Source organism: Ursus arctos, unplaced genomic scaffold (genome assembly GCF_023065955.2).
Source record: "Ursus arctos isolate Adak ecotype North America unplaced genomic scaffold, UrsArc2.0 scaffold_22, whole genome shotgun sequence".
In the NCBI taxonomy this organism is placed as follows: domain Eukaryota; kingdom Metazoa; phylum Chordata; class Mammalia; order Carnivora; family Ursidae; genus Ursus; species Ursus arctos.
The window spans coordinates 6,984,271-7,004,167 of record NW_026622897.1 but is presented as its reverse complement, the minus strand read 5'-3'; the positions used below and the strand labels follow the sequence as shown (position 1 = coordinate 7,004,167).

Sequence of the window (19,897 nt, the reverse complement as noted above, 5' to 3'; positions counted from 1 at the left end):
AGTCTTACTTATGGATTTAGAATCTTATTTGTGTTCCACATGCTACTTTCTTCTAAAAAAGAATTTGATGTGAATTTAAGATTTTTGTTGATAATGCTTGAAATTACTGTTCTAGGTGACACAGCAAGATGTTAAAAAAGAGAATCCTTTACAGTTCAAATTTAGAGCTAAATTCTTTCCTGAAGATGTTTCTGAGGAATTAATTCAAGAAATAACCCAGAGACTTTTCTTCTTGCAAGTTAAGGAAGCTATCTTAAATGATGAGATTTATTGTCCGCCAGAAACTGCAGTTCTTTTGGCTTCCTATGCTGTCCAAGCCAAGTATGGAGATTATAATAAAGAGATTCATAAACCAGGCTACCTGGCTAATGATAGACTCCTACCCCAGCGGTAAGTGAAATATGTTTTTATGTTAAATTCTCTGAACAAGTACATTTCAGAAATTTGTAAATAGATTAAAACAGTTTTTTTAAGTTGCTAGAGAATATACTTTTAAAAGTCATGACCCAGTAGCTACATACACTTATATATACTGTAATTACTTAAACTTTCTGCTGCTTCTCCTCATTCCCGCAGGATAAGCAATGAATGAACGTAGTGGTAATTTGGGCTTGGGGGAGGATGTGACTGCTGCTGCTTGGTAAAAATTCTCACACAGGCAGATAGGTGCTTCATAAATGCTTTGAGAATAACAAGTGCCACACTGTATTTCTTCTATAGAATTAAAATTCAGTTTCTAACTTTTTAAAAGGTTGTTTTTATTTTGTTTTTACATTTATTTAAGTAATCTCTACACCCAACATGGGGCTCAAATTCACAGCCCTGAGATCAAGAGTCTCATGCTCTTCCAACTGAACCAGCCCGGCACCCTCTAAAAGGTGTTCTAAACTCAGTTTTCAGACTCCTGGTCTAGTGCTCTGTTCTCATATGCAATATATTGCTTTTTCTATAATAGTTATTTTAAAATAGGCTGGCATAGGAAGAAATCATTAGGCCGAAGACCTAAAATTTGAATGTTCTACCCTTTATTACTTATGTGACCTTACATGCATTATCTGAAATTTCTGAGCCTCTGTATCTGAATATGCAAAATGGGGATAATAATCCTGCTCTGCCTACCTTACAGCTTATGATGACAGAACGTGAACTAAATGGTTTATAGTTTCAACTGTAAAGTGTGGTACAAGTGTTGGTTGGTAGTATGAAATCTAAGAAGTACAGCATCAAATACTACTTTAAAATATCTCCGTTCATAATTAGAGTAGCGTACTAGAATGTACATGGAGATTTTCTTTTAGAACCTGGAAAGAAGGTGCTACTGCTCTTAGTCTGAATTCCTGAATTTTAAAACTTGTTTAAATGCAAAATTGTGTATTATAAACCTAAAATTTCACTGTTGCACTACTTCCTTATAGTATTTAAGCTGTTAGATGGTAGTTTTTTTTCATAGGTCATAAATATGAAGAAAGGAAACCATTATGTCCACTTTTATTAGTTTCCTTTGGTTGTAGGCATTAATCTTTATTTTTGTATAATTTGTATTGTGTTAATATATGCTTTGTAGGGTATTAGCACGGTAGCTTTAATATTTGATTATTAAATGTTACACTGTTTATTACTGTTACACTTTAATGCTGTCGCAGTAGTAGTTTTCTTAGAAAGTAAAATAATGTGTGCTATTTACTGAAGAATCAGAAATATGAGACACCTGTTAGCCTGTATGTTTAGTTTTGATGATTATTCCAAACTCAGGTTTTTTTAAAGCATTGAATTAAATAGTTGATTACTGGCACAGTAGAATTTCATTTCAGATAAGGATTAGTTTTTATTTTTAGTTGAGATTTAATTTTTTGACTTATTTTTATTTTTTATTTAAGTATAATTGGCACACAATGTTACATTAGTTTCAAGTGTACGGTACAGTGATTCCACAGCTCTGTACCAAAATTGAGATAGAACATGTTTAGTGAAAGGCACAGCAGGTTAGGTTTTAAATCAGCATATATGGTAAATATTATATATAATCAAAATTACCCTTAAAATTTCCTAATTGTTCATAAAAGAATAGGCATGTTAATCTCAGGTATAACATAGACGGTTGTTTTTTAATGTGAGATCAGATTGCTGTTTGGTTGAGCATCAGATGAAGTAATTGGCTTACATTTAATAGTTACGTGATTTTTAAGAATATTTTAAACACTGGTATCACATAATTTAATTTCTTTATTTTAAATGTATGTGTGCTGTAACCCACTTTGTTTAAAAAGGAGGAAGATAGCAGATGCTCTTTAAGATTTGGTCTTTAATTTTGAAGGTCCAGATAGGTGTACTTCAAGTTGGTAGTCTTTGGAGGACTATTTCAAGCTATCTAAGCTTACTCAAAAGCTTACTCATAAAATCAGAATACTAATTTCTATATTTAGAATGAAGGAAATACCTTCACAGTGATTTACTTATTCTATGTATGGATGGTATAGCACACTTTTTCTCACCATCTTAAGTACCTCAGGGGAGGATTAGTAATCAAGTTATTTGGTGATCATAAATTACACACAATTTGATGATTTTGATGGATGCTTTTAATTCTTGTATAGGAAAAAAAAATTATTGTATAGAAAAGCCCAGAGAAGCAGTCTGTTCTCCCACTGTACATTTTAGCTCTCTGGTGATGTAGATTATCAGCTCCACCGGATAATATCGCTCTCTCCTTTGAAAAGAGCTAGATAGATATGTTTTTATGTGCCAGGTTTCTGATTTGGGCATCTGGGTAGTTGGTAATACCTTTTTCCAAGATAAGGGGAGAAGGAGTACCAAATTTTGGAGAAGGAAGATTTCAGTTTTGAATCTGCTGCGTTTGCAACATGTGCAGCATAACCAAGGAGGAGAGCTAGTATTCATTTGTAGGTGTGGCTCTGGATCTTGGAGAGCGGTCTGGTACAGTTTTGGGAATAAGCAGCAAATTAAAAGCAGCTTCAGTGTGGTGTTGGTGATTGCAGCCAGATTGTGGTGGACTAGGGGCAGTGGGTGTGAGGTTTGGAAATGAAAGATAGTGAATCCATGGATAGCTCTCAAAAGAAGTTTGGCTATGAAAAAGAAAAAAAAAACCTAGGGAACAGGAGTTCATAAACATGTTCTTTAAATGGTGGGAAAGGACTGATTTAACTCCTTTATTCTCTCTGCAAATATTTGAGTACCTTTTCAGTACTGGCACTGGGCATATAGTGGTGAGCAACATGGATGTGGTCTTTTGCCCTCTGTAAAACAAAGACATAGATATGATAATATATACATGTATGCAAGGGACAGCTAATATGTCCCCTGTCATAAATGATGGAGGATACATCCTGAGAAAGTGAGGGGAGAAGTCCTTTAAAGGTGCAGATAGATAGATTTAAAGCCAAGTTGAATAGATTAGCCTTAGGCATGAAGAAGGACTCCTTTTCCTGGACAAAAGAAAGAGAGGGTGGAATTTTTGAATACCTGTAAACAAGTCATGCAGATTAATAGTACAAGTACATTATGTAAAATGCAAACAAATGAGATTTGAAATGCAAGATATAAAAAGCTAGAACATAAATCTTAGTGGTATCCAATTTAATTAACCCATACCTTCAGATTTAGTTAATGTCATGGTACCAGCAATCGGCTGCACTTATTATGCCCTTAAAGCTGATTGCATTCCTTTTGGTGAGCAGTCATGGCCAGGCAGCAAGAAAAAGTATAAAGACAAGAAAAATGTGGAAACTTAAGTGCTCTAAGGGCGAAGACAAAACTCCTCTTCCAAAAAAGCCAAGAGCTTAAAAGAGGATACACTGAGAAAGGAGCAGGGCATAGTAAGAACATAATGGTGTGTCTGAGACCTCATTAAGGAATCCATTCTAAGTAGTGAGTAACTTGTGCAAGGAAAGATTACATTCTGAGATGCTTTTATACTGCCAAGACATTCCTAGGTTTCATGTAAAATTTTTATACAGCTAAACAATATATTTTTTTTAAGATTTTATTTAGTTGAGAGAGAAAGTACACGATTGGGAAGGAGAGGGAGAAGCAGGCTCCCCGCTGAGCAGGGAGCCCAACACGGGGCTCAGTTCCAGGACCCTGGGATTGGGACCTGAGCTGAAGGCAGATGCTTACCCGAATGAGCCACCCAAATGCCCCATAAGCAATAATATTTTAATGCCTCAGCTTTTCCTATTAGTAAAGTGGGATCTGAGGATTCACCAGTAAATAAAAATACATAATTATCATTATATGACCCCAAGAGAACAGAAATAATTTGTAGTGTGTAGAGCAGGAAAATTTTGTGTACGTTGAATTTGCTGATTTGTTGTTAAAAATATCAGTAGTAGAGAAAGTATGTTTGCTTACATTTGCATAGGGAACACTGGAAGGATAAAAGAGAAACTTAATAAAAGATTATTTGGAGACATGGGGTGGTAAAAAGTGTAACTTTCCACTTGTTATAATTTTATATAAAGTATTGCCTATAGATAATAAGAAAATTAAACTTACCACCAAGAAAAGTAAATACATAGAGTAAGAGAAGAAATTAAGGCCCAAGAATTTTGATTTTCACTCTCTTCTCTGTTTTTTTCTGTTAATAATGAGAAAGTCGTTTTCCTTTTTTTGGTCCAGTAGCTTATTCTTTTGAAACAATTGAATTCCCATAAACTATCTGTATAACTGTCTTAAAAACATGTATTATTTGAAATAATTTCAGGATCCTAGAAACTTCTTGAGAAAATTATAGATTCACATGCAATTGTAAAAAAATAGAGGGATTCTGTGTATTCTTCTCCCAGCCTGCCCTAATGGTAACATCTTGCATAACTAGTACTATATCACAACCAAGATGTTGATACAGTCCACCAACCTGATTCAGATTTCATTGATTTTATATGCAATCACTTGTGTATGTGTATGTATTTATTAGTTCTATGCAATTTTATCATGTATATAGGTTTTTATGACAGCCATTACAGTTAAGGTACTGAATGATTCTCTACTTTTAAATGAATATTAATTTTGAATCATAGAAACTTTTTTTTTTCTTATAGTGTTTTGGAACAACACAAATTGACAAAAGAACAGTGGGAAGAAAGAATACAGAACTGGCATGAAGAACACAGAGGAATGCTGAGGTATTTGTCTATTTTCTTAGTTTTTCCTCAAATTAAAGTAGTTTTATTTCATAACACTTACTAGTACATCAGATTATCCCCCAAAGATCATTTGACTTATATGAATAAATATAAAGCACTAACATTTAATCCAAAGTATTTTTGTGATTTGTATTACTTTTACTTAAGTATATTACAGTAAGCTTTATTTTAACAGGGAAGATTCTATGATGGAATACCTGAAGATTGCCCAAGATCTAGAAATGTATGGAGTCAACTATTTTGAAATAAAAAATAAAAAGGGAACTGAATTGTGGCTAGGAGTTGATGCTTTGGGTCTGAATATTTATGAGCATGATGACAAGTGAGTAAATTAGTTGCATGGTGAACTGGTCATTTATAAGTGATCTGTATGGCTTTAATCTTATGCTGTGCTTGTAAAAGTTCTTTTTTGGCTTGATTACTCTTACTGCTTCCTACTTAAAATATTAGTTAGATGTCATGTCTCCATTTTTGCCACACCTTGTAGCTTTAGCATTCTACTTCTCAGCGTATTTATCAGACAGGATGATTGATTTTTATTTGATCTCTTATGAGTTCTGTCTAGTAAATTAATTAAAACTTATTCCCTTTATAGATGAAGAATGATTCCTTAAATGTTATGCCTGGCATATAAGGTGTAATCGAAATTAACATATATAAGAGGTCAAGAGCAATGAGACAGTGAAATTAATAGATGTATGATTTATTATATTTTTGTAACTTTTTAAAGACATCTATAGGAATTGTTTTGAATATTTTCGAAATTCCATTAAGTAGAGTATCACTGTATTAAGCATAGTGAACAGTGTTAATTTTGTTTTGAAATTGACCAGGTATTAATTTTTATATTAATAAGAATATGTCAGACTCTTATAATACTTTAAGGAATGATAGCTACAATTGCTCTATACTTTCTTTATTTGGTATACCACATAAGCATTTAAGTCCATGCCAGTAATGCCTTCTAAGACATTTCTCTTTATTCTAAAATTCTAGAATTTTAGTTTCATTTTTACAAATATCTAATAAAATACACATTTTTTTCTTTTTTTTTTTTTTTTTTAAAGATTTTATTTATTTATTTGACAGAGACAGCCAGAGAGAGAGGGAACACAAGCAGGGGGAGTGGGAGAGGAAGAAGCAGGCTCCTAGCAGAGGAGCCTGATGTGGTGCTTGATCCCAGAACGCTGGGTCATGCCCTGAGCCGAAGGCAGACGCTTAGTGACTGCGCCACCCAGGCGCCCCTAAAATACACATTTCTAACACTGTATACTAAGTCCAAAAGAGAGCATTTTCATTATTTTACTCTGATATGTATTTTTTAAATTACAAAACGAGTTAAAATGCTATGTCGTTCAGAAGAGAATATTTTGAAGTTTTTGAAAAGCAAAAAAGACTTTCAGACTAATTTTGTAGACCAAATCTTTTTTTCCTTCTCTTTCTTTTAAAAATCATTGAATTAATTTCTGCCAGAGTACCCATTATAGATATGGTTACAGATAAAGATGGGGAATATGGAAGAGAGGGGGTTAGGTCAGAATGGGAGGGACTGATACTGGAGATTGTGGACACAGGATTTTGGTCTTATCTGTACTGGTTCATTTTTTAGAAATAATGAAAATCTATTATATTTCAAAAAGATTTTTTAAAAAATCAAAATAGGGTACAACTTTAAAAGCCAAGGTTCTTTTACCAGCTCTGCTACTAATTGCCTTTATGATCCTGGTCAAGTTATTAACTCTGAAATTCATATAACTGCCAAGCTTACCTAACAAGATTTTTGTGAGAATTACATTAGGAAATTGCTTTAAAGTTCTCAAAGTAACATGTACATGTAGTATAGTATTACCTTAAAAATACTATGTTCCAGGGGCACCTGGGTGGCTCAGTCGTTAAGCATCTGCCTTCGGCTCAGGGCGTGATCCCAAGGTCCTGGGATCAAGCCCCACGTCAGGCTCCCTGCTTCTCTGGGAGCCTGCTTCTTCCTCTCGCACTCCCCCTGCTTGTGTTCCCTCTCTCGCTGGCTGTCTCTCTGTCGAATAAATAAATAAAATCTTTAAAAAAAAAAAAAAAGAATGCTATGTTCCCAGCAGCCTCCTTTTAAAGCAGGTAACGTTGACATTTGAATAGCCATTAGAGGGCAGTATAATGTATGGATATTGAGTAAAGAGTTTTATGTAGAAAAATTATTTGCTGTGCTGCAGTTCATAATCTTAAGAATTAAAAGGACTGTCGATAGGTGGGAATTCATACTCTATTCTCAGAAGACTGACTAGAAAGATACCTTTTGGCCAGCATGGGTATCATCGTTTTGCACACTTGTTATTGGATAACAGTGACACCTTTGATGGGTAGAGTGAAACAGTAAAATACATGAGAAGCAGAAACAAAATTATTGTTCCAGTCTGATTCCTTGAATCTGTGTGTGCAGTGTGGTAAAATGGGGATAACTTGCATTTCTTAGAGTTGGAAATCTAGCTCTACCATGTATCCAAACATTTGGGTATGTGAATGTCTAAATTTTTTTCTGTTGAGATATAACTCACATACCATAAAATTAACCCTTTTAAAGATATTGAGAATTAGTGTTTTTAATGTTACTCGCAAATACTCATTTTTAAACTAAACAGAGGAAGGAAATACATTTTTTTAAATATTTAGTAACATGTCCATAATTCAGATGAAAACTTATGAAGACTTCTTTCCCCCCTCTCCCTTCTTAAACATATTTAAACTAATAGTTGTAATAGCTTGGATCTAAGTAAAACTAGTACAAAACCCCAAGAAGCTCAGTTCTACACTCCAGGTTGCTAGTGTTTTCTAGGTAGTTTCAAGAAGGTAAGTGTAATGTTTCAAGGCTCATGACACATTATGAAATTTTTTGATAGATATTCTGTTTTATGTGGTTTAATTGATCAAATTTCCCCTTAAAAGATAATGTCAGTAGTATAAGTAAGCTAATGCATTTTTGGCCCCAAAATGTTACAAATTTTGTGTTTTGTCTTCTGCTTTTAATTAAAGGAATGCTCTCATTTTTTAAGGTTAACACCAAAAATTGGTTTTCCCTGGAGTGAAATCAGAAATATTTCATTTAATGACAAAAAATTTGTTATAAAGCCAATCGACAAAAAGGCACCCGTAAGTAAAATTCTTTTATAAATGTTTTCTGTATTAACTCTTTTTAAATTTCTGTCACTTTGCTGTGATATCATTTGCAGAGTAGCATTGTTCATTTATTGATTTGCTCCTGAGAAATATTCCCTTTCCATAGTTTAACTTTCCTGCGGATAAAGTAATTATTAAAAATATAAGATTTTGATCTTTTTATAACATGTGAATATTAGTTTAATTTTAATTGAGATTCAGCATAAGGTGGGTGATGTTTATTAGGAGGTGACTGAAAATAATCACCATTCCTAAGCAGCAGTTAAAAACACTTGTTTGTTGGTAACCTTCACAGTTATGTGCAAATATGGCATACTTACTAGGAATTAGGAAATTTTATGATTTCTAAACTGTGTAATATGACATTCAAATTCATACCGCATATTGAAATTTAGTACAGATTATTGTGAGAGAGACTATCCTTCAGGAAGATTTTAAATTTGGAAACTTTATGTTTAGGATTTTGTTTTTTATGCACCTCGTCTGAGAATCAATAAACGGATTTTGGCTTTATGTATGGGAAACCATGAACTATACATGCGAAGAAGAAAGCCTGATACTATTGAAGTTCAGCAGATGAAGGCTCAGGCGAGGGAGGAGAAACATCAGAAACAGTTGGAAAGGTATGGGATAGGTTTTGATTCTTAATTGAGTAGGTGGTTTAAAATTTAAGAATGCTGTCTCTTTAACATACTGAGTTTACATTTTTACATTGTTTTCATTGTATTATAATTGAAGGAGTATTATCCTTATACTCTTAAAATGAGTATGTACACTTTTCAAATTAGAAATCTTTGGTATTTCTGAGGAAGTAGCTTTTCATGAGTTCATAGATGTGCTTTTTTTATTTTTTAAACATGATTGCTTTTCACTGATTGACATTGGTTTGGGTACTGTAGTAGTTTGGAATTTTTCAAGTTGGTTCTCCTCGTGGCTTGTACTTCTTAATTTTTCAGGGTTAGAATTGCTTGAATAAAAATTTTGCTCTGTTTTTAGTTTTTTAAAAAGATTTTATTTGAGAGAGAGAGCGCACACACACAAGCGGGAGAGGGAGAAGAACAAGCAGACTCGGCACTAAACAAGGAGGCTGATGCGGGGCTTGATCTCACCATCATGACCTGAGCTGAGATCAAGATTTGGGCACTCAACTGACTGAGCCACCCGGGCACCCCGCTGAATATTTTGCTTTAAAACAGTTCCACAGTGACACTATAGAACTCCAATGAAAAGTCACTGTACAGAGTAACACCAGTACCCCCTGCCAATGACACTGATTTTTTTTTAACCGTGGTTCGCTTAGACTTTTGAAAAAAGATACCGTTAAATATATATTAGAGAGTTTTTGAAAGGGAAAGATAGTGAATGAAATTCACTGAAGAGAGTGAATGAAAGTAGTAGTGAATGAAATTACTGGGTCCAGTAGCATATTTCCCAAATTTGATTCTAGATTGATTTGGACTTTATTTGAAAAAGTTTAGAGACCAACCTAAAGTTAACTTTATTGAGGAAATCTTTGTAGTGTAGAATAACACAGCCATTTAAGAAATAGAGCAGGTCCTAAAAAAACTGAGGAGCTCTAAACATACATAAACTTAAATATTTCAAATGTACTGTGTACTGGAAATAACATGATTTGAATCTAAGAATTTTATAGGTCCTCTGCTAGATAAAATTTTGTTACTTAACACATAGTGTTTGCGTTTAATGACATGGGGTTTTTGTTGTTTTTTCTTAAATGTTCTGTGTAATTTAGATAGCTCTCCTCAGGATGTCTGCATTAGAGACCGTGCCTTAGAGAAGTTTGCTGCCTCACCAGACGTTTTTTTTTATACAGGCATGAGACTTTCCAGTAACTCCTGACCAGTTAAAGACACTAAGTTAGATTGACTGGGCTCTCTCACTTTTCACTGCTCTACTGTGGCTTAGGATCACATTGTGGTTCTAGTCTTACATGTTTTTTAAAGTAGTTCTTTATTGTGCTTTGCTTTATATTCATACCCATCATAGCCTTTCCATCTGTCTCTCTCAAAGACAACAGTTTTTTTTTTTCCTTCTTTTCATGCATTCACCCTTACCCTCACCCTCTCTTTTTTTCTCTCTCCCTTTACTCTCTTGGTCCATCTCTAAAGATCTCCTGTCATGAGTTAAAAGAAATCCTATCTCATACTCATCACTCCATAAAATGTCCCCTAACTGTTCTGCTTATCTATAGTGTTGATATATTATCTACATTCTTAAATATATTTGTCCTTTATTTCTCACACATAGAAGAAAGTGCTGTATGGCTTCTAGTATATGTAGTATGATTTAGAAGTACCATTTGGTGATGGTGCTGTATCTGAATTACTCTAAAGCCTAGATGAAAGTGAAAGAAAATTTCTTGGCTCACACAGTAACAGTCCCATGGTATCTGTCTTGGATAAATTTTACAGTCTTTCATTTGCAAACATTTATTGACTGCCTTGTACACTGTAGGAATTTAGTAACTTTAATTCATTTGAATGCCTAGAAGATGTTTTATATTAATCTCGCAACATAGGGATTTGGCAGATCTTTCAGAGATGGCATGCCAAGTCTTCATTTATTCCCTGCTTTACAGGTCAAAAAGAGAAAAATGACAACTGTATATGTGGAAACAGTTTTGGTCAAGCCCATTGGCAAAGTAGCCAGCAAAGATACTTGGGGGAATGCTCAGAGGTATGCTGCCTGTGCTGCTGGAAGCTCTTAGGCAAGAACAGTAGCTGGGAAGGGGCAGCAAGGGACCTCTTTCCCTACAGTATCTTGGTATATGTGGTCATACTCTCTCCCCTTAACTCGCATAATTTTGGGTTTTCGGCAATGAAAATGACATTATATACCATGGGTTGTTGGTCTCTGTAGTCTGTGTTCTAAGTTATTCACATCCAAGTTGAATGATAACTCACTCTGTAATTCCTGAACATATTTTGTATGGCTAGAATTGTTACCAAATTAAAAAATGGAGACAATTTAGAGTCAGATACCCACATACCAGTTGTAGCTTAGCCATGAAATGGGTTATGGCTGGCTGCCTATGTCATTAGGACCCAGCTTCAAGGATGCAAAGGTTTTTGTGAGAAATGATGACAGTGGTATACAAACATTCAGCAAAGTACCTGGTGTTTAATAAACAGTACCTAGTATAATAATTGTTAATATTATTAATGCATAGTCTGAATAGAAGCTGAATATAAATTAGCTTTTAATTTTCACTTAAGAAAAATATAACTGGGTTCATCTAATATTCTTTAAAAAATAAGGTATTCTAAAATATTGTCTGCATGTTAGTCCAGAAAATTGATAGTTTATTAACATGCTACTTATGCTCACACTACAAAGTTTTGTGCCTGAAATTCAGATGGCAGTGTTGTCTTTTTGGGGAATATTTAGATGTACTCAGGTAAGTATCAGAGATGAAATCATAATTGACTTTTTGAAACTAAAAAAAAAAATTACTCCCATTAATATAATGGGAATATTGAATATTGATTAAATTTATGAAATAGACTATCTGGTAGTGCTTTATCTAATTCTTTTTTTTTTTTTTTAATAATGATTTTTTATTATATTATGTTAGTCACCATACAGTGCATCCCCAGTTTTCGATGTAAGGCTCGATGATTCATTAGTTGTGTATAACACCCAGTGCACCATGCAATATGTGCCCTCCTTACTACCCATCACTGGTCTATCCCATTCCCCCACCCCCCTCCCCTCTGTAGCCCTCAGTTTGTTTCTCATAGTCCAGTCTCTCATGTTTCATTCCCCCTTCTGATTACCCCCCCTTTCTTTATCCCTTTCTTCCCCTACTGATCATTCTAGTTCTTATGTTCCATAGATGAGAGAAATCATATGATAGTTGTCTTTCTCTGCTTGACTTATTTCACTAAGCATTATCTCCTCCAGTGCCGTCCATGTTGTAGCAAATGTTGAGAACTATTCTTTCTGATTGCTGAGTACTATTCCATTGTATATATGGACCACAACTTCTTAATCCAGTCATCTGTTGCAGGGCATCTCGGCTCCTTCCACGATTTAGCTATTGTGGACATTGCTGCTATGAACATTGGGGTGCATATGGCCCTTCTCTTCACTACGTCTGTATCTTTGGGGTAAACACCCAGTAGTGCAATGGCTGGATCATAGGGTAGCTCAGTTTTTAACTTTTTAAGGGACCTCCACACGGTTTTCCAGAGTGGCTGTACCAACTTGCATTCCCACCAACAATGTAGGAGGGATCCCCTTTCTCCACATCCTCTCCAACAATTGTTGTTTCTTGCCTTGTCTATTTTTGCCATTCTAACTGGCGTAAGGTGGTACCTCAGTGTGGTTTTGATTTGAATTTCCTTGATGGCTAATGATTTTGAACATTTTTTCATGTGTCTGTTAGCCATTTGTATGTCTTCATTGGAAAAGTGTCTGTTCATATCTTCTGCCCATTTTTTGATTTGTTTATTTGTTTCTCGTGTATTGAGTTTGAGAAGTTCTTTGTAGATCTTGGATACCAGTCCTTTATCTGTAGTGTCATTTGCAAATATATTCTCCCATTCCGTGGGCTGCCTCTTAGTTTTTCTGACTGTTTCCTTGGATGTGCAGAAACTTTTAATCTTGATGAAGTCCCATAAATTCATTTTATCTTTTGTTTCTCTTGCCTTTGGGGATGTGTCCTGAAAAAGGTTGCTTTGGCCGATGTCGTAGAGGTTGCTGCCTATGTTCTCCTCTAGAATTTTGATGGATTCCTGTCTCACATCGAGGTCTTTCATCCATTTGGAGTTTATTTTTGTGTATGGTGTGAGATAGTGGTCAAGTTTCATTCTTTTGCATGTAGCTGTCCAATTTTCCCAGCACCATTTATTGAAGAGACTGTCTTTTTCCCACCGGATGTTTTTTCCTGCTTTATCAAATATTAGTTGCCCAAAGAGCCGAGGGTCCATTTCTGGGCTTTCTATTCTGTTCCATTGGTCTATGTGTCTGTTTTTGTGTCAGTACCATGCTGTCTTTGTGATCACAGCTTTGTAGTACAGCTCGAAATCCGGCATTGTGATGCCCCCAGCTTTGTTTTTCCTTTTCAACAGTTCCTTGGAGATTCGGGGTCTTTTCTGGTTCCATACAAATTTAAGGACTATTTGTTCCAGTTCTTTGAAAAACGTTCTCGGTATTTTGATCGGGATAGCATTGAAAGTGTAGATTGCTCTGGGTAGCATGGACATTTTAACTATGTTAATTAATTCTTCCGATCCATGAGCATGGAATATCTTTCCATCTTTTTATGTCTTCCTCAATGTCTTTTAAGAGTGATTTATAGTTTCTAGAATAAAGGTCCTTTACGTCTCTGGTTAAGTTAATTCCAAGGTAACGTATGGTTTTTGGTGCTATTGTAAATGGGATGGATTCCCTGATTTCTCTTTCTTCGTTCTCGTTATTCGTGTACAGAAATGCAACTGATTTCTGAGCATTGATTTTGTATCCCGCCACGTTACTGAATTGCTCTATAACTTCTAATAGTTTGGGAGTGGCTTCTTTTGGGTTTTCCATATAGAGTATCATGTCGTCTGCGAAGAGAGACATTTTGACTTCTTCTTTGCCGATTTGAATACCTTTGATCCCTTTTTGTTGTCTGATTGCTGTTGCAAGGACTTCTAGTACTATGTTGAATAATAGTGGCGAGAGTGGGCATCCTTGTCATGTTCCTGATCTTAAGGGAAAGGCTTCCAGCTTTTCCCCATTGAGAATAATATTTGCAGTAGGCTTTTCATAGATGGCTTTTATGAGATTGAGAAATGTACCTTCTATTCCTACACTCTGAAGGGTTTTAATCAGGAAAGGATGCTGTATTTTGTCAAATGCTTTTTCGGCATCGATTGAGAGGATCATATGGTTCTTGAGTCTTTTCTTGTTGATATGATGTATCACGCTGATTGATTTGCGAATATTGAACCACGCTTGCATCCCAGGTATGAATCCCACTTGATCGTGGTGGATAATCCTTTTAATGAACTGTTGGATTCTATTAGCAAGTATCTTGTTGAGGATTTTGGCGTCCATATTCATTAGGGAAATCGGTCTGTAATTCTCCTTTTTGAGGGGGTCTTTGCCTGGTTTGGGGATCAAGGTAATATTGGCCTCATAGAATGAGTTTGGTAGCTTTCCTTCTGTTTCTATTTTTTGAAATAGCTTTAGGAGAATAGGTATTATTTCTTCTTTGAATGTTTGGTAGAATTCCCCAGGAAAACCGTCCGGGCCTGGAGTTTTGTTATTTGGAAGGTTGTTTATCACGGACTCAATTTCTTCATAATTAATTGGCCTGTTTAAGAAATCAATTTCTTCCTGTTTCAATCTTGGTAGTTTATAGGTTTCCAGGAAGGATTCCATCTCTTCCAGATTGCTTAGTTTATTGGCATATAGCTGTTGATAAAAATTTCTAATAATCCTTCCAATTTCAATGGTGTTCGTCGTGACCTCTCCTTTTTCATTCATAATTTTAATAATCTGGGTCTTTTCTCTTTTCTTTTGGATAAGTCTTGCCAGTGGTCTGTCAATTTTATTGATTCTCTCCAAGAACCAGCTTCTAGTCCTGTTGATCTGCTCTACTGTACTTTTGGTTTCTGCTTGATTGATTTCAGCTTTAATTTTGGTCAACTGCTTCCTTGTGCGTGGATTAGGCCTGTCCCTCTGTTGCTGTTCCAGCTTCTTGAGGTGAGAATATAAAAACTGCATTTTAGATTTTTCTATTCTTTTGAGTGAGGCTTGGATGGCTATGTATTTCCCCCTTAGGACTGCCTTTGCAGTATCCCATAGGTTTTGGACTGTTGTATTTTCATTCTCATTGGTCTCCATAAATTGTTTAATTTGATTTTTGATTTCCTGGTTTATCGAGTCATTCCTGAGCAGGATGGTTCTTAGTCTCCAAGTGTTTGAGTTTCTTCCAAATTTTTCCTTGTGGTTGAGTTCCAATTTCAGAGCGTTGTGGTCTGAGAATATGCAGGGGATAATTTCAATCTTTTGGTATCGGCTGAGACCTGTTTTGTGTCCCAGAACATGGTCTATTCTTGAAAATGTTCCATGGGCATTAGAACAGAATGAGTATTCTTTGGTTCTGGGGTGTAGTGTTCTATATATATCTAAGAGGTCCAACTCGTCGAGTATGGCATTCAAAGCCTTTGATTCTTTGCTTAGTTTTTGCCAGGGTGTTCTGTCTATTTCTGAGAGTGGAGTGTTGAGGTCCCCTACTATTAATGTATTTTTATCTATATGTCTCTTTATTGTGGTTAAGAGTTGGCTTGTGTATCTTGCTGCTCCCCTGTTGGGGGCATATATATTTATAATTGTCATATCCACTTGTTGAATACTTCCTTTAAGAATAATATAGTGCCCTTCTGCATCTCTAACTATAGTCTGTAGTTTAAAATCCAATTTATCTGATATGAGAATTGCTACCCCAGCTTTCTTTTGAGGTCCATTTGCGTGAAAGATGGTACTCCATCCCCTTACTCTCAGTCTGAATGCATCTTTGGGTTCGAAATGAGTCTCTTGTAGACAGCAAATGGATGGGTCATTTCTTTTTATCCAATCTGCAACCCTGTGGCGTTTAAAGCAAGAATTTAAACCATTAATGTTCAGGCTGAGTACTGAGAGATATGCTTTTAATTCTGCCATGTTGTCAGTAAAGTCTTTGTTTGTATTGGCTGTGACTTTCTGTTTTGTATCACTCTTGGGGCCTTTTTACTTTTATAGAACCCCCCGTAATACCTCCTGTAGGGCTGGTTTCGTGGTTACGAAATTGGCTAGTGACTGTCGATTCTGAAATGTCTTTATTTCTCCATCAATTCTGAATGACAGCCTTGCTGTATAAAGGATCCTTGGCTGCATGTTTTTCTCTGAAAGAGCTTTAAAAATGCTCCCCCAACCCTTTCTCTCATTCCAGGTCTGTGTAGACAGGTCTGATGTAATTCTGATGCCTTTGCCTTGGTACGTGAGAAATTTCTTTGCCCTGGCCGCTTTCAATACTGTATCCTTGGATCTCATATTTGCGAATTGTACTATGACGTGACGTGGTGTAGGTCTGTCATGGTTGAGCTTGGGAGGGGTCCTCTCTGCCTCTTGGACACGAATGTTTGTTTCCCTTGCTAGATTAGGGAAGTTTTCAGCTACAATTTGTTCCAATATCTCTTCTAGGCCTCTGTTTTTCTCCACCCCCTCAGGGATGCCGATGATTCTAACATTGGATCGTTTCATTGAGTCAGTAATCTCCCGTAGCCAACATTCGTGGGCGTGGATTTTTTTAAGACCATCTTCTATTTTTATTTTTTCCTCTATTAACCCATCCTCCAATTCACTAACCCTTTCCTCTGCTTCCGTGACCCTGGCCGTCAGAGCCTCTAGTTTTGCCTGCATTTGGCTCATAGAATTTTTAATTTCTGTCAAATTCGCTCTCATTTCCGCCCTTAGGGATTCTATATTCTCAGTAATATTTTCCTGAATACTTTTCTCAAGTCTACTCATTATCTTGACCATTGTTACTCTGAATTCCATTTCTGATAATTTGGTTACATCCATATCCGTTACTTCTGTGGCAGAGGCCACTGACTCACTGTCTTTTCTTTCCTGGGGGGGGCTTCTCCTTCTTGTCATTCTGATGAAGAGAGGTTGCGGGGTTTCCAGAGCCCAAAATTATTGACTGGGTCCCAGGCCGTGCCCCTTGTTTTATAGGGATCTTAGATATGTGGGCTTCTTCTTTAAAGATTTTATTTATTTACTTATCTGAGAGAGGGAGACATACAGTCAGCAAGAATGAAACAGAAGCAGGGGAGTGGGAGAGGAAGAAGCAGGCTCCCAGCGGAGGAGCCCGATGAGGGACTCCTTTCCGGAACGCTGGGATCACGCCCTAAGCCGGAGACAGGAGCTCAATGACGGCGCCACCCAGGCGCCTGGGTTGTGGGCTTCTTGATTTTTCAGCCTGCCTTCTGTGTTCTGGGGGAGGGGCCTGCCGCGCCGATACTCAGGCAGCCATGTTTGGTTAGAGTCTCCGTGTCCCCTGCGAGGGGGGATGGGGATGGGCACTCTCTGAGCCGGTATTTCCAGGCTTTTGTTCTCTGGCGGCTTTCCCTGGCGGCCGGCTATGCCTCTTCTGAGAGTCAGAGCAGCAGAGGCTGCATTGTCGCAGAACAGAGGGATTGCGGCCCGTTCTCCACTGATGTTCTGGCCACTTTAACTCTATTACTGTTGGTGCTGCTCAACCCTGCAGCGTACCGGGATGTGCGCCCCACACCCGGCGTCCCTGCCCTCACTTCCAGGGCCGGCGCGTCTCTGTCCTTTGTGTTTCTAATGCCGCCAGCCACCGGCCGGCGCGTCTCTGTCCTTTGTGTTTCCAATGCCGCCAGCCACCGGCCGCCCCGCAGGCTCCCGGGTCTCCCGGTCTCAGTCTATGCCCGGTGAGCACACCTCGATTCCGGAGTTTCGTGAGAAGCCTGGTGGCGCGCGCACCCGGTTCAGGGTCTCAGTCTGCTGTTTCGCGGGTGCCGACCGCAAGTCCGCCCGCTCCCCCGTGCAGGTGGCCCGCCAGCCGCCCCGCGCGCGCTCCGGGAGCTCCCGGTCTCAGTCTGGATCCCGTGAGCGCGCCGGGATTCCGGTGTTCCGGGAGATGCCTGGTGGCGCGCGCGTTCACGGCTCACCGGTCTCAGTCCGCTCTCTCGCGGGTGCCCTCTGTGAGTCCGCCCGCTCCCCCGTGCAGGTGGCCCGCCAGCCGCCAGCCGCCCCGCGCGCGCTCCGGGAGCTCCCGGTCTCAGTCTGGATCCCGTGAGCGCGCCGGGATTCCGGTGTTCCGGGAGATGCCTGGTGGCGCGCGCGTTCACGGCTCACCGGTCTCAGTCCGCTCTCTCGCGGGTGCCCTCTGTGAGCCCGCCCGCTCCCCCGTGCAGGTGGCTGCCGCTTCCCGGCGCCCAAACGCGGCGGCTCCCTCCCCCTTCCGTTTATCTTCCGATATCCATGCACGGTTTACAGCTTCCCTCTTCGTACCTCAATACTCAGCGCTGGAGATGTTCATTTGTAGAGATCCAGATGCATCATCCTGCGTCTCAGGCTGATTCCGTGGTTATTTAGGCTGGTCTGGTACCTATCCAGCTCGACTCAGGGGACCGGCTGAAAAAGGGGTCCCCTACTCCTCCGCCATCTTCGCTTTATCTAATTCTTATTCATTTTTATATTTCTGGCCTTCAGCATAGAGTCTGACCAGTGGTAGGCTCTAAACTGTCTAAAGTAAAATAACCTTGTGTGCTCCCATTTAAGCCTTTCTTATTTTTCTCAGTGGGAACTGTGCAGTTAACTGCTTTTGTGCTGGTCTGTAATTTATTGTCAGAAGTCATCAAGTATGTAAGTGGTAAATGTGACTTTTTTCCTACATTCAAGTCCACATCGAAAACATGCTTTTGCACATCAAGGGATGTATTTAACAGTTTTACTTTCCTGGCTGTTTGTAAATTTGTCCCTTGAAAATCTTTCCAAAATGTCTACGTTTTTAATATCTTTTTTTTTTAAGATTTTATTTCGAGAGAGAGGAGAGAGCTTGAGTTGGGGGAGGGGCAAAGGGAGAGGGAGAAGCAGACTCCCCGCTGAGCAGGGAGCCCAATTCGGGGCTTGATCCCAGGACCCTGAGATCATGACCTGAGCCGAAGGCAGGTGCTTAACCAACTGATCCACCCAGGTACCCCTTTTAACTTTTGTAACCATCCTAGACTACATTTTCCGTGACCCCACAAAAAAAATGCATTGTATTCCAGTGTACGTGCATGTTAACAGGGCAGTCCTATATTTTTAACTGGATGGTTTTTTTTTTTTTTTAAGCCCAACTGAATATAATGAAGATTCTTTTTTCTTTTTTTTTTTTTTTTTAAGATTTTATTTATTCATTCGACAGAGAGACAGCCAGCGAGAGAGGGAACACAAGCAGGGGGAGTGGGAGAGGAAGAAGCAGGCTCCCAGCGGAGGAGCCTGACGTGGGGCTCGATCCCAGAACACCAGGATCACGCCCTGAGCTGAAAGCAGACGCTTAACGACTGAGCCACCCAGGCGCCCCTATAATGCAGATTCTTAAACTATTTATACTTAGTTTCTTCTTAGTGGACTCACAGTACTTGGGTTTCATGTAAATATTTGTACACATTCATTTGTTACAGAACAATTCTAATTCCTCTTTAGGGCACAACTAGAGAATGAAAAGAAGAAGAGGGAGATAGCAGAAAAGGAGAAGGAAAGGATAGAGCGGGAAAAGGAGGAGCTGATGGAGCGGCTGCGGCAAATCGAAGAACAGACGGTGAAAGCCCAGAAAGGTAGGGGTTTCCTTTTTGACATTGCGTTCACTGTTGTTCCTCTTTGTCTGATATTTCCTCACTCCTGGTAAATCTCATTTGTCTTGTAGAATGATTACACTTAATTGTCACGTTTATACATAATGGGATCACATCATAAACATATTTAACTGAGGCACACACAACGCTCCTGTGCTAGTTTCTCTTTTATTTACTTAAACACATAGGTGTTTTCATGTGGACCCTTAC

General features: G+C 38.2%; 1 protein-coding gene across 3 annotated transcripts in view; it reads left to right on the top strand.

Moving 5' to 3' along the window:
• Positions 1–19,897, top strand: part of RDX (radixin) — a 66,119-nt gene that overhangs the window by 26,412 nt on the left and 19,810 nt on the right. For 2 of the 3 annotated variants that reach the window (XM_026505799.4, XM_048217374.2), the window contains exons 6-11: positions 116–390; positions 5,058–5,141; positions 5,338–5,484; positions 8,204–8,300; positions 8,787–8,950; positions 19,539–19,669. In XM_026505799.4, the coding sequence (XP_026361584.1) occupies positions 116–390; positions 5,058–5,141; positions 5,338–5,484; positions 8,204–8,300; positions 8,787–8,950; positions 19,539–19,669 (898 nt within the window). The remainder of the gene's footprint in view (positions 1–115; positions 391–5,057; positions 5,142–5,337; positions 5,485–8,203; positions 8,301–8,786; positions 8,951–19,538; positions 19,670–19,897) is intronic. The other variant, XM_026505802.3, reaches the window with a different exon arrangement.